Raw genomic sequence first — 14,875 nt, 5'->3', positions numbered from 1 at the left:
CCACTCAGCCCCCCCACCCCGCGAGCTCCATGTGTCCCTGCACTCCCACTCTCATGCAGCGCCTGGCTCAATGCTGTCACCCCACTAGTTCCTGTGCCCACACCCCAGTCTGTCCATCCCACTAGCCCTTCTGAACCCCAGTCTGTGTGACCCCCAGCAGCCCTGTGTTCCCCCATCTGTTCATATCCTGTGTCTCCTCACCTGGCCCTATGGGCAGGGCACTGTGAGGAAAGCAGCCTATGACCCCTCCCTCTCCACGGCTGGCTGCTCGGCCCTGAGCCAGCTGCCCTCTCTTCTGGCGCTACAGCAGCCCCTGGTGGGTGAAAGGTGTAACTGCAGCACCTCCTGGCAGAATGTATTTTCTGCTGAGAATTAAAAAACTGCAGAGAACCTGAATTGTACGTGTGTGTGCAGTGGCACAGAATTCCACAAGGAATATTGCAGAGAAAAGGCACAGAGATGCCCTGAGGTTTCATCATCGATTTGGAAAGATTGATATCATAAAAATTTTGTTTTTCCACTTTCTGTATAATATTTTTAAAAGTGAGTATTAGCATTTTAAACAGTCAGCTAATTTGGTTTTTGGAGCAGGTTGGGGGAATTAGGACAGAGTGACCAATGGCTAAGGCCTCTAAATATTGTGCTGTACCTGCATTCAATAATTTGACTATCTACAGTGGCTGACATTGTACCTGACAGTTGTTGAGAAAAAAGTAAAGCCTGTAGGCAAAACATACACATTGCTGTGTCTGAACTTTCACAAATGGGTTTTAGTGTGTGACTCAAGGCTGGAGATGATAGTTATCTCATCCTGTTCAGTGATCCCATCAGATCTCACAGCCTAAGGAGATTGTGACGGATCAGTTTTTCGGTTAGAGGTTTTCAAGGAACATGGCCTTTAGGTGGTGCAGGAAGTGATCCGAGTAACTCAGTAGATGGCACTATTCCCTCTCTCCCTGAGTCAGTCATAGTAAGTCAGCATAGTATTAGATGGCTTTGTGCTTTTGGTGGTGTCATCTTTTATTTGAGGTGTAAAACAAAGGTTCTGGCCATTTATGGCACTTTAGATTTCTAAGGCACTTTTGCAAAAGTAAACTTGTTTAGAAGTCTACTAATAAATAAGGAGGGGAGTCAAATTAAAGATGGCTCATAGACGGCTGAGGTGCTAAATTTTGCTTCCACATAACACATGAATAATTAGCAAGGATAGAAGATCCTGTAAAACAGTTAAAGAGCAAACAAAGGAGTAAAGTACTTGGAAAATGGGTTTTCAAATCCACAGGTCCTTATGACACTTGTCTAGGGGTATTTCTACACTATGAAATTAGGTCGAATTTATAGAAGTTGTTTTTTTAGAAATCATTTTTATATAGTTGATTGTGTGTGTCCCCACACAAAATGCTCCAAGTGCATTAGGTCGGCGGAGTGCTTCCACAGTACCGAGGCTAGCTTTGACTTCTGGAGTGTTGCACTGTGGGTAGCTATCCCACAGTTCCCGCAGTCTCCGCCGCCCATTGGAATTCTGGGTTGAGATCCCAATGCCTAATGGGGCAAAAACATTCTTGCGGGTGGTTCTGGGTACATGTTGTCAGGCCCTCCCTAGCTCCCTCCGTGAAAGCAATGGCAGACAATTGTTTTGCGCCTTTTTTCCTGAGTTACCTGTACAGACGCCATACTACGGCAAGCATGGAGCCCACTCAGCTCACTGTCACCGTACGTCTCCTGGGTGCTGGCAGACGCAGTACTGCCTTGCTACACAGCAGCAACCCATTGCCTTGTGGCAGCAGACGGTGCAATAGGCCTGATAACCATCGACATCATGTCCGAGGTGCTCCTGGCCGCCTCGGTAAGGTCCGTCAGGAGCGCCTGAGCAGACATGGGCGCAGGGACTAAAGTAGGAGTGACTCAACCAGGTCATTCTCTTTAGTCCTGCCGGCAGTCCTATTGTACCATCTTATGACGAGCAGGCATGAGATGAGGATGGCTAGTAGTCCTATTGCACCATCTTCTGCTGAGCAGCCAGGAGATGTGGATGGCATGCAGTCCTACTGCACCGTCTGCTGCCAGCCAAAGATGTAAAAGATAGATGGAGTGGTCAAAACAAGAAATACACCAGATTTGTTTTGTATTCCTTTGCTCCCCCCTCCCTCCCTCCGTGAAATCAAAGGCTGACAATCGTTTTGGTGGGATCTGTCAGGGCACCTTGAAAAGTTTAATGGAGATTCAGTCCTGCCTGAAATACCGGAGGGAGGCATAGCTCAGTGGGTTGAGCATTGGCCTGCTAAACCTAGGGTTTTGAGTTCAATCCTTGAGGGGGCCATTCTGTGTGACGGTTGTTTTTCTTTCTCCTTGATGTAAAGCCACCCCCTTTGTTGATTTTAATTCCCTGTAAGCCAACCCTGTAAGCCATGTCGTCATTCGTCCCTCCCTCTGTCAGAGCAACGGTAGACAATCGTTCCACACCTTTTTTCTGTGCAGTCGCCATACGACGGCAAGCATGGAGCCCGCTAAGATCACTTTGGCAATTAGGAGCACATTAAACACCACGCACATTATGCAGCTGTATATGCAGCACCAGAACCTGGCAAAGCGAAACCGGGTGAGTAGGCGACGTCAGCGCGGTGACGAGAGTGATGAGGACATGGACACAGACTTCTCTCAAAGCAGGGGCCCTGGCAATGTGGACATCATGATGCTAATGGGGCAGGTTCATGCGGTGGAACGCTGATTCTGGGCCCGGGAAACGAGCACAGAGTGGTGGGACTGCATAGTGTTGCAGGTCTGGGACGATTCCCAGTGGCTGCGAAACTTTCGCATGCGTAAGGGCACTTTCATGGAACTTTGTGACTTGCTTTCCCCTGCCCTGAGGCGCAAGAATACCAAGATGAGAGCAGCCCTCACAGTTGAGAAGCGAGTGGCAATAGCCCTGTGGAAGCTTGCAACGCCTGACAGCTACCGGTCAGTCGGGAATCAATTTGGAGTGGGCAAATCTACTGTGGGGGCTGCTGTGATGCAAGTAGCCAACGCAATCAAAGATCTGCTGCTATCAAGGGTAGTGACCCTGGGAAATGTGCAGGTCATAGTGGATGGCTTTGCTGCAATGGGATTCCCTAACTGTGGTGGGGCCATAGACGGAACCCATATCCCTATCTTGGCACCGGAGCACCAAGCCGGTGAGTACATAAACCGCAAGGGGTACTTTTCAATAGTGCTGCAAGCCCTGGTGGATCACAAGGGACGTTTCACCAACATCAACATGGGGTGGCCGGGAAAGGTACATGACACTCGCATCTCCAGGAACTCTGGTCTGTTTCAAAAGCTGCAGGAAGGGACTTTATTCCCAGACCAGAAAATAACCATTGGGGATGTTGACATGCCTATAGTTATCCTTGGGGACCCAGCCTACCCCTGAATGCCATGGCTCATGAAGCCATACACAGGCACCCTGGACGGTAATCAGGAGCTGTTCAACTACAGGCTGAACAAGTGCAGAATGGTGGTAGAATGTGCATTTGGACGTTTAAAGGCACACTGGCACAGTTTACTGACTCGGTTAGACCTCAGCGAAACCAATATTCCCACTTTTATTACTGCTTGCTGTGCGCTCCACAGTATCTGTGAGAGTAAGGGGGAGACGTTTATGGCGGGGTGGGTGGTTGAGGCAAATCGCCTGGCCACTGGTTACGCACAGCCAGACACCAGGGCAGTTAGAAGAGCACAGGAGGGTGCGGTGCTCATCAGAGAAGCTTTGAAAACCAGTTTCATGACTGGCCAGGCTACGGTGTGAAAGTTTTGTTTGTTTCTCGTTGATGAACCCCCACACACCCTTGGTTCACTCTACTTCCCTGTAAGCTAACCACCCTCCCCTCCTCCCTTCGATCACCGCTTGCAGAGGCAATAAAGTCATTGTTGCTTCACATTCATGCATTCTTTATTCATTCATCACACAAATAGGGGGATAACTGCCGGGGTAGCCCGGGAGGGGTGGTGGAGGAGGGAAGGACAAGGCCACACAGCACTTTAAAACTTTAAAACTTATTGAATGCCAGCCTTCTGTTGCTTGGGAATCCTCTGGGATGGAGTGGCTGGGTGGCCGGAGGCCCCCACACCGCATTCTTGGGCGTAATTCTATTCGTAACATACACTGCAATGCTTTGTTCTGCAACGATTCCCCACTACGTGCTACTGGCCTGGATGGTAAAGCATCCTACCAAGGAGGACGGAATAAAGCTGCCCTCCCCAGAAACCTTTTGCAAAGGCTTTGGGAGTACATCCAGGAGAGCTTTATAGAGATGTCCCTGGAGCATTTCCGCTCCATCCCCAGACACGTTAACAGACATGCTTGCTTTTAAACCATGTGTACTATTTAAAAAGGTACACTCACCAGAGGTCCCTTCTCCGCTAGGCAGGTCCAGGAGGCAGCCTTGGGTGGGTTTGGGGGGTACTGGCTCCAGGTCCAGGATGAGAAACTGTTCGTGGCTGTTGGGAAAACCGGTTTCTCCGCTTGCTTGCTGTGAGCTATCTACAACCTCATCATCATCATCTTCCTCGTCCCCAAAACCTGCTTCCGTGTTGCCTCCATCTCCATTGAAGGAGTCAAATAACACGGTTGGGGTAATGGTGGCTGAACCCCCTAAAACGGCATGCAGCTCATCATAGAGGCGGCAAGTTTGGGGCTCTGACCCGGAGAGGCCGTTCGCCTCTCTGGTTTTGTGGTAGGCTTGCCCCAGCTCCTTAAGTTTCACGCGGCACTGCTTTGGGTCCCTGTTTTGGCCTCTGTCCTTCATGCCCTGGGAGATTTTGACAAAGGTTTTGGCATTTCGAAAACTGGAACGGAGTTCTGATAGCACGGATTCCTCTCCCCATACAGCGATCAGATCCCGTACCTCCTGTTCGGTCCATGCTGGAGCTCTTTGCGATTCTGGAACTCCATCATGGTCACCTCTGCTGATGAGTGCTAATCCCCTCGTCAGGGATGGAGTAAAGAAATCAATTTTAAGAGCCCTTTAAGTCGAAAAAAAGGGCTTCGTCATGTGGACAGGTGCAGGGTTAAATCGATTTAACGCTGCTAAATTCAACCTAAACTCCTAGTGTAGACCAGGGCTAAGGTTATATGGGTAACTAGCAAATGAACTTACTGACTCAGTGGCAATGAGGGAAGACTGGAGGAAGAGCAGAGCACCGATAATTTTCAGTGTAGGAAAGAAGCTTAATCCTGGGAGAGACTACTATCCCTTAAATCAAACTTCTATACCCTTTTAAAAAGTAGATTAAAAAGTCAGAGAAAAAAAATCATTGATCATTCAGAGGTTAATGGAATCATAAGCACTTTGCAGCATGCGTTTATAACAAACGTTCTGGCTAGACCAGGGGTAGGCAACCTATGGCACTTGTGCCAAAGGCGGCACATGAGCTGATTTTCAGTGGCACTCACACTGCCCGGTCTGGGGGGCTCTGCATTTTAATTTAATTTTAAATGAAGCTTCTTAAACATTTTAAAAACCTTATTTACTTTACAGACAACAATAGTTTAGTTATATATTATAGACTTATAGAAAGAGACCTTCTAAAAACGTTAAAATGTATTACTGGCACACGAAACCTTAAATTAGAGTGAATAAATGAAGACTCAGCACACCACTTCTGAAAGGTTGCCGACCTCTGGGCTAGACAAACTTGCTTCCTTTCGTGAAATAATGAGAAACTTAATGAATTAATGGCAGCAGAGGGTTTAGTTTTAAATAATGCTTTTAAAATATCTTAATAGAAATACTAATTTGAGTAGATTTAAAATAAAAACAGTGTCTCAAATATACGTGTGTGTGTGTATATGTGTGTATACATATATATAGTATGTGTGTGTCTAGAGTAACTTTAAACAAAGGATAATAACAAGTTCCATCGATCAGAAAGGGAGGTGGTATCTAGTATGGCACCACAGAAATCAGTGTTAGGACTGGTCTTATTTAATATCTTTATTAATGATCAGGAAAGGAAATAAACAGCACATTAGTGCAATTCACAGCTGATACTAAATTGGGAGAAGTCAAAAAAGAAAAATCATAACAAAAGGCTGTGGGCAGAAAATGAGATTCAGCTCGGAAAAATGCAAGTTAATTCCAATAGAGACAAATAATCTGTATTCCACATACTCAGTAGGAGGGAGAAATCTGAAAAGCAGTAATAGTGAAAAAGAGCTGAGCATGGTAGTGGACAGTAAATTAGATCTCAATTTGGAAAGTGATATAGTTGCAAAAAAGGCCAGTGATAAACCAGGGAGGTAGGAGAGAATAGTTTCCATGTCATTTTGTATACCTACATTATTATGCTAATGTTTTCTGCAAGAAAGTTCTATAAATATGTAATTTAATTTTACATATTTAAAATCATACACAGTAATGTGTATGTCTAGAGGTGATTTCAGCAAAAGATAGTACATGAAATTTTTCTTTTGGTTATGATATGGTATAAAGCTGCTGAAAGCGTCTGATGTTCAGGAATATTTGTATGGATATAAGACACATTTACAGTTTATATATGATTATATTTTATTAAAAGATATATAAAATGAAAAATGAAAGGAGTCCACTCATACCCTTTCTCTCTCCTTGCAGATTCCAGATATATTCTTCTTCCGGTAGTTTTACATCACCTCCACATGCATTTACAAGAGCAGAAGGATCTTACAATGTGTGCACGTATCCTTAGCAACATATTTTGTTTCATAAAGAAAAATAGCTCAGTAAGTAAATCCAGGTTATGAACAGTAGTGGTTTTTTTAAACTTCATTATTTGGCTCCTCGTAATAAAATAAACTGTCGCTTGAACAAAAAGTGACATTTAGAGCATTCTCTAGGAACTGAAGCTTGATGAATATGTCAGTTAGATTTTTCATCAATTTTTTGGACTGTTGCAAGAATATTTTTAATCTAGCACTCTGTGTTCTACTGAGTGTTGACACTGTTCCAGTGTTCTAACATGCAGTAATTTAGATCTGTTTTCAAAGACAAACAGAGAAAGATTGTCTGGTTTAAGATATAAATTCTGTTGTAAATAGCATCTTTTTGTCAGGCCTGTGTTTTAAGGTTAGGAGCTTTAAAAGAGGCCACCTCCCTGTTTCAGCCCACCTGGACTTGAGGAAGCTTGGGGTCAGAAATGCTTCTTCACTTGCAGCCTGCCCTGCCCTTTTTCCACTGAGAACAGGAAACTAGAGGGATCTTGTACGAGGGACACTTATTACAGCCGAGCAGGAATTGTGGACCTAGGGCTGCTTCTCCACCTGTAGCCTGGTCTACCCCTTATTATTGACCTTGTTTTCGTGGGTTTGTTGGAAGTTGACATTCTGAAGATAGTTTTTGTGCGTGTAATGGATGAAGGGATTGAGTTGGATGACCTGTTCATGGAGAACGGATATGAAAGGGATGTACTGGGATGTAAAGGGATGTAAAGGGATCGTTCCCCTCTATTCGACACTGGTGAGGCCTCATCTGGAGTACTGTGTCCAGTTTTGGGCCCCACGCTACAAGAAGGATGTGGATAAATTGGAGAGAGTCCAGCGAAGGGCAACAAAAATGATTAGGGGTCTAGAGCACATGACTTATGAGGAGAGGCTGAGGGAGCTGGGATTGTTTAGTCTGCAGAAGAGAAGAATGAGGGGGGATTTGATAGCTGCTTTCAACTACCTGAAAGGGGATTCCAAAGAGGATGGCTCTAGACTGTTCTCAATGGTAGCAGATGACAGAACGAGGAGTAATGGTCTCAAGTTGCAATGGGGGAGGTTTAGATTGGATATTAGGAAAAACTTTTTCACTAAGAGGGTGGTGAAACACTGGAATGCGTTACCTAGGGAGGTGGTAGAATCTCCTTCCTTAGAGGTTTTTAAGGTCAGGCTTGACAAAGCCCTGGCTGGGATGATTTAACTGGGAATTGGTCCTGCTTCGAGCAGGGGGTTGGACTAGATGACCTTCTGGGGTCCCTTCCAACCCTGATATTCTGTGATTCTATACTGACTGTGAGAAAGATGATGTTCTTAACGAGTTCATAGATGGAGGATAAGAGGACTGTTTAAGAGCTCGGGCATTGAGTGGAGTGAGTAAGGAGGAGATTTGTGGAAGGGTTTAACAGGATTGATCATTTGTGTTGGGTTGCTCTTCTGGGACTGCTGAGCCACCAGTTATGATGGCCTGTCCTAATAGCCAAGATCTGACCCTCAGCCCTTTGGATAGACCCCTCTAGTATAACTGTCCTGCCAGGATCATTGTGCTGTCAATGTGAAGGTTGACCTACAGTGGTTTGGAAGTGTGTTGGGATTAATAGACCACTTATTCATGTAGGATAAGTGAAGAGGATGTGCTGTGGGCTGATCTATGCACTGTTGGAGAGGGATGATCTGATGTATTTGGAGACTGTTTGTGGGACTGTTGGTTATGATGGACTTTGCAGATGGGTCTCGGTGTTCTTATTGAGGCACCTAGTTGTGATGGCTGCATCTCTCTGAGGGCCACCTTAGGTTGGTCATGAAGGTTCAATGACAGTGCTGCATACTGGGGATATGGGGAAGTATCTTGACTGTGAGGGTTAGGTCCCCTCAATCCCTGTGGTAGAGCGAGACAAGGCAAAAAGAAAGTAGCATCATACACTAATCGGTGTAGTAAGTGTGAACCATGCAGGTGCATGGTTAGTCTCAGTTCCTTTGGTCTCACATAATAACAGTTGTCAGGAATGCAGGACATTGGATCTGGATCTTCATTTCAGGCTGTTAAATAATACCGTATATGACTGAATATGGGGCTGTTATTTTGACACATTTTTGTTGCGGCTTCCCTGGAAAGGTGTATAGTTCAGCATGAGGAGAAACATGATCTAGGCTGGTGGGTAGCTATATTTTTTTCATCTGACCTCAAATACAAGAGATCTTGCATCCTGAAACTATGTCACATTGAACGTGTCCTCCTGGCCAGAGAGTCCAAAGATGGACATAATACACAGTTGGTGGTGTAATGTCCCTCTATGTTATGTCCCTCTGTGTTATTTGTTGTCCCTCTCTAATTCAGAGGCTGAGCTGATAATGTTCCTCACTTGAGTCACTGAGATTGATAGTACCTAGACATTTCAATCACTGTGTGTTGTTATCTGTGATGAATTTTCTGATTCAGCTCACAGTTTCACAGCTGCCAAAATAAACATTGGACTGTAGTCTAAACACTCTGGTGTTGGAGTCACGAGTGTAGATTGGAGAGATATTACTCCTCAGCTACAGACTGACCACTGTCTCTTTTGGTCTGAAGTTGGAACATACTTGTCTTGACAGGGCAATGGAAATGTTTTGATGGTCTGCTTTCAGAAACTGTTGAAACCATTTCCAGGCAGCTTTGAAGGATAAGGTTATTCTTCTATTGTCCACTCTAACAATAATTTGGTAGGAGTTCATAATAATAATTTGTCCTCCCTTATTGATACAGCCCCTAAACACACTGTGTGCTGGCTCTATCTTCAGAAGTCACCTGGATTTACAGGTGAAGAGAGAGAGGAAATGGCTAGGGCCCCAGACTCCTACTGTGTCCAAACAATAGCAACATAGAGGATTTTTTTTTGAGTCTTTTAAAGAACACATGCTCTGGCTGTGAGGGAGGCAAAGACAAATTTCTTCACTTCCATCATAGCATCTGCAAAGTCCCATGCAAAAGAGTTAATTCGACTGCGTGGTGAATGCTGGCTGTCTCTATTTGGTTACAGAGTCAAGTGTTTCTTGCTGTGAAGAAATGTCACGTTATTTTGCAAATAAAATTGCTCAGATAGGGACAGAGCAGTCTACTGCCATGGAAACAGAACAGTGTGTTGCAGGGGAAAAAAGCTTCAGTTTCAACTCATTGAGCGCAGAGAGGTGCAGGTGTGCAGCTTTGTGCTACAATTTTGTATTTCCAGGGTGGTGGGAAAAAAGAGAGCAGTTGTGAAGTACTGGGTCCACAGTTAGCTGAGGTTGTCAGCATTTCCTTATAGAGGATGAGGCACTAGAAGTCATGGGGAGATCAGTGTTCAAGAAGCCAGCTCTTTACTTTGGAAATAAACCAGTATCCAATCTCCCATTTTGGGAAAAGGTAACAGAAAACTTGGTGGTTCTTGTGAGGCAGCTGTCTTAACTTACGATCTTACCATAGCAATGGATAGAGATAGTGTCTGCAGACTCTATAAGCAGCTATCTATAAGCAGCTTTTGATACCATTGACAATGAGATTTTGTTGACTTGCTTGTGGATCCTAGTATGGATGAATGAATTGCTCTTAAATAGCTCCACTTTTTGGCCACTAGAGATATTGCCCAGGGATAGTTGTAGGCAATTGTTTCTCTGCCTCGGGGGTTCTTACTTGCAGGGAGTCTGTATTGTCGCCCCTTTTGCTCAACTTGTAGCACTGAGAGAGTGAGTGGTGAGACAGTAGACCACATTGCATTCATTATGCTGTGTCTCCGTGTTTGACCAGGCCAGAGAAGTGGAACAAATAACCCAGTGTTTATACTAACTTAGGGCTTGGATGCAGGCTAGCTGTCTGTGACTAATCAAACAAGATAGAGACGATATGTTATTGATTTGAGGGAAGCCATCCCACGATTTCTCAGAACTTGTATTTGTGTCCTTGCCTGAGGGAATACACCTGGCAGTTGTAGCACAGGTGCACAAAGAATAACTGGGACCATTCAAACGTTAACATTTACTATCGCAATAAGCTGCTTTTTGTAAAAATCAATAAAAGAAATCAACCTCCCAAACTAACTGACATTTAAATTAATGTGACGTTAAGAATGTTGAGTAAAAATAAAATCAAGTCAGGAAGTGCAAAATTTTAGGTTTTTACAGAAATATTAACTAAATTGCAAATCCTAGGAATATGGTGCATATTTTAAGACAGGCCCTTATCCCTTAAAGGGCTTCATACAGGTGCAAGTATGCACACCCATGAATTACCTTCAAGGACTGGGGCCATAAACATTAATATATTGTTTCGACAGGGATCACTTGATGGTGCTGTTTCCACATAGTCCTACAAGTTCTTTTTCTTAGTATGCGAGCAACATACAATCTTTGAAGAAATGCAGGGTTTATTTTGTAATGGGGGTTCTCTTAAGGGAGTTGTTGCCTTACAGCAGAAGAGTTTGTTCCCTTCCTTGACCTCTCTAATGAGAGGTGGAATTCTTGGACCAGAGTGTTTGGGCAGGGATTACTGGAAGACAGGATTGCTTATGTGTCACATGTGATCACCTCTGTTCAAGGACTTGTGTATAAAGTGTAACTAAAACAAGTTACACTAAGAAAATACCCAGATTTTGTGTTGTTGATTTCTTCTCCAATAGGAAATTGACCTGCAAGACCCAAAATCTGCTACCATTTGGCAAATGGGTGAAAATGTAATCAATGATTATATAAAATAAAAATAAATCAATAGGTACATTAATTAAATAAAATGAATAACATCAAAATAATAAAAATATCATTTGAAAACTAAAATGGGGAGATTGCTACATATGTGTAACGTAGCAAAATTAAAATATGTATTTCCTGGATTTTCTAATAACTGTGCAACTTTAACACTGCACTAACTTTGTTCTTCCTTGTTAGTTAACATTTTTGGCCATGTTCAATGGTCTGTACTTTGGCTCCTTTGCATTATTCTGATGATGCAAATCAGCTATAAACTTGCATAACTGGCCAGAGATATGTTTGCTTTCTTCTCATCGGAGTGGCGCAAAGTAGCTGGACGTTGCTGGGGTATTTGGCCTTAAATAGTTGCTATACCCGTCTGTTGGTTTTTGGTGGTAGTTTCTTTGTTGATCACATAAAGTATTCAAAACAGAATTCTCTCTGCTTTAGATTTTAAATCTCCTCTGTCCATTTCTATGGCTAAAATGTATGAGTGTTGACTAAAGATCTTGGCCAAATAGCTGTCATAAATCATGTACTACTTTCCTTTATACTGTACCTTGAAAAAGAATTATGTTTAATGATGAGTACTTAGGCTCATGTTTTTAATAACCGTCTTCTATATATCAGTAACGTAATTAATTTGAGAACAGTGGATTCAAGTAAATGGAATGACTCTGATATCTTGGGTGGAAAATATTACCAAGGTTTATAAAGTGCAGTGGCTGTGATGAAAACTAATTCTCACCTCAACTAAACTAATCCAGGTGCTAACACTGTCCTAGGGAAAATTCTGCATGTGTCTATTCCTTTTTCAGTAATAGCAATCTGAAAAAATATTTTTCTTTATTTTAGGAAAAATCCGTCTTGGAAGAAATAGATGTGATTGTGAACAGCTTGCTAGATATACTGCTGAGAACCATATTAGAGATCACAAGCAGACCTCAGCCATCAGGGTCTGCGATGCGCCTGCAGTTTCAAGACGTGACCGTAAGGTTTTCATCATAAAACAGACCCATACCAATTTAAGACTGTCACTGGGCTCTTAACTCATCCCACTGTGTTTAGGTGGATTGCCTATGTGTTGTAATGCTCATTGTTAATCAGATTACCTGCTGTTTTGAAAAGATTGCATTAGGCGGGCTAAGGGGGATGTGGGAAGTGAAGTAGATTTTACTTGCTTTTCTGACTTTCAATGGAATTATTAGTGCTGTATGGTTTTATTTATATATATGTATATGTATTTATACATTGTAGTAGTCAAAAAATTAAGGGGACGAAATTCTTCCATTTGACATTCTGTTAGGTCAGTGGCAATTTCATTATGCTGCTTTTATTGACAGTTTAACAGCTTCCTGAAAGGACTAGAACACAGCACTCATGAAGATGAAATAGTGTGGCAAAACATTAACATTTTTACCTCCCAAAAATCCAAATTTTTGACGGGGGGAAAAGAATCTCAAAACACACTCACACACCCCGAAGGTATTTAAATCAAAATTAAAATAATAATAATAATAATTAATAATAAAAATAAATAAAAAAACTAGCAACACTTATCTGGGTCTGAGCTTCAGTTCTAACGTGCTAACTAAAGTCAAGAGATCAATGTTCTGCAGGGAACATAAGTGGTATTTAGGTCAACACTATATAATGGCTGATGCATTAAAAGGTTTTAGTGCAGTCACTGGGATTTTCTCTAAAAGTTAGTGTTCTTGAAATAAAACGAAACTACACTTTGCTCTGCTTTCAAGGAGGTTGTATTTGGGGAGAATAAAATCTTACACAGCAGGGGAAATGTAGTGGCCTTACAAAAGAGCACCTGAGTAAGAGGAGCAGGTCACTTACTGGTCATTCAGCAGAGTTTTCTGTGAAAAACTTAAAGTACCTGGACATTCCTTCTTTTTGATTTTCCATCTCATTAGACCAGCTCCTTACACTGTTACTTTTTATTTTTCCAATGATATAGGGATTCTAGCCTTTCAACTTGAATTCCCTCTGAGGACAAGCATTGTAAAAAAGTATTTAATACATGTGGAAAATATTTTTTACTTTCTCCCACAGGGAACAAAATTATTGGAAGCATTTGTAAAGTTAACCATGAGTTGACTATCTTATGTTTTACAGTAGCACTGTGCTCCAATTCATTATGCATCAGAGGGATTGTACTTCTAAGATTTCACATTTCTTTAATTTTAAACTGCAAAAATGTTCTCTGAAGTTCAAACTTCTTGCATAGGGAAGTTCTGCTTTATCTAAATAAAAGTTGTAGAACTGGGTCGGAAGTGTGGCAAAACTCCATTGTAATTGGTTTCCATTAAAATATCCAATTGTTTGTGGATACTGTTTTTTTTGTAAATTAGCATAAAGGGCTAATTCATCACTCTATCAAAAATTAGATTGTGAAGGGCCTTGCAAGTTATAAAGTTTTCATTAGCTCTATATGCATCACTAAGGCTTGTCATCGTTACTACACGCACCTCACAGAATACTTAATGTGGAAGTGACTCACAGCACAGCATAAGGCAATTATATACATTTATGTGAGAACATCATGCAGTACGGCATGCACACTGAGCCAGGTTCTTGGAACTATTTGTGGAGTAAGGCACCACCCAACATGAGTACAAATGGTAGAATCTGGCCCAGCATGTTGCCATGAGTCAATCCTGTATCATTAAATGCTCTTTGTGAGGTGGGATATAGGCTTTATGGCAACACAATCACCTAAATTCTGTCACTCTTCGTCTCGTTGGGTACTGCCTCAGTCTGCAAGTAGTCTCAAAACTATGTCTCCGTGTTGCCATAGGCCCATCCTGCATTGTGTTTCTGCATAGATGTATATTCTATCTCAATCTTACCTTATGTTCTGCTGTGAATTATTTAGTGCACTCTGTGAGATGGATGTGTGGGGCTTGAAGCTGTGTGCCTGAAAGAAAACTTTATAATTTCCAGGGCCAGTGATCTCAGTGAAGTTACACCAGCATGAACTGGAGTAATGCAGTGATGTCAATAAATTAGCCCTTTAGGTTGCTTTATGAGAAATATATCTGCACACAATTAGATTGCTGAAAGAAACCAATTAGAGTGAAGCTTTTCACATTTACAAAATACTTTTAAAATTTAAATTAAAGGAATGTGAAATCTTAGAATTACAGTCCCTGTGAAGCATAATGAGTTACAGCCGAGTGCTACTGCAACATAGTCAGTGCTATATGTGTTAAATAATTTTGTTCTTTATGGAAGAAAATGGAAAATAACTTGATGAGACTACTTGTGGAAGTAAGGTGACTTAAGGTGGTAGACTCTACCCCTATGCTTTTTAGTATGAGAGGATAAGATGTACAGACTATGCTTTCAGTCTTACTTAGAAATGAATGATGTTGCTTGCACTCCCTGGTTCTGTAAATGACATTGGCAGGAAACTGGGCCAAGATTTTCAAAATAGGTACCAATGTTAAT

General features: G+C 42.4%; 1 protein-coding gene across 4 annotated transcripts in view; it reads left to right on the top strand.

Annotated features, from left to right (window-relative positions):
* Window positions 1–14,875, top strand: part of DOCK4 (dedicator of cytokinesis 4) — a 410,395-nt gene that overhangs the window by 288,618 nt on the left and 106,902 nt on the right. For all 4 annotated transcript variants that reach the window (XM_037888663.2, XM_037888655.2, XM_043549556.1 and 1 more), the window contains exons 24-25: window positions 6,615–6,742; window positions 12,269–12,403. In XM_037888663.2, coding sequence (XP_037744591.1) covers window positions 6,615–6,742; window positions 12,269–12,403 — 263 coding nt within the window. The remainder of the gene's footprint in view (window positions 1–6,614; window positions 6,743–12,268; window positions 12,404–14,875) is intronic.

Source organism: Chelonia mydas, chromosome 1 (genome assembly GCF_015237465.2).
Source record: "Chelonia mydas isolate rCheMyd1 chromosome 1, rCheMyd1.pri.v2, whole genome shotgun sequence".
Lineage (NCBI taxonomy): Eukaryota > Metazoa > Chordata > Testudines > Cheloniidae > Chelonia > Chelonia mydas.
Note: the sequence above shows the minus strand (reverse complement) of the source record. Positions and strands in the feature narration are given on the sequence as shown.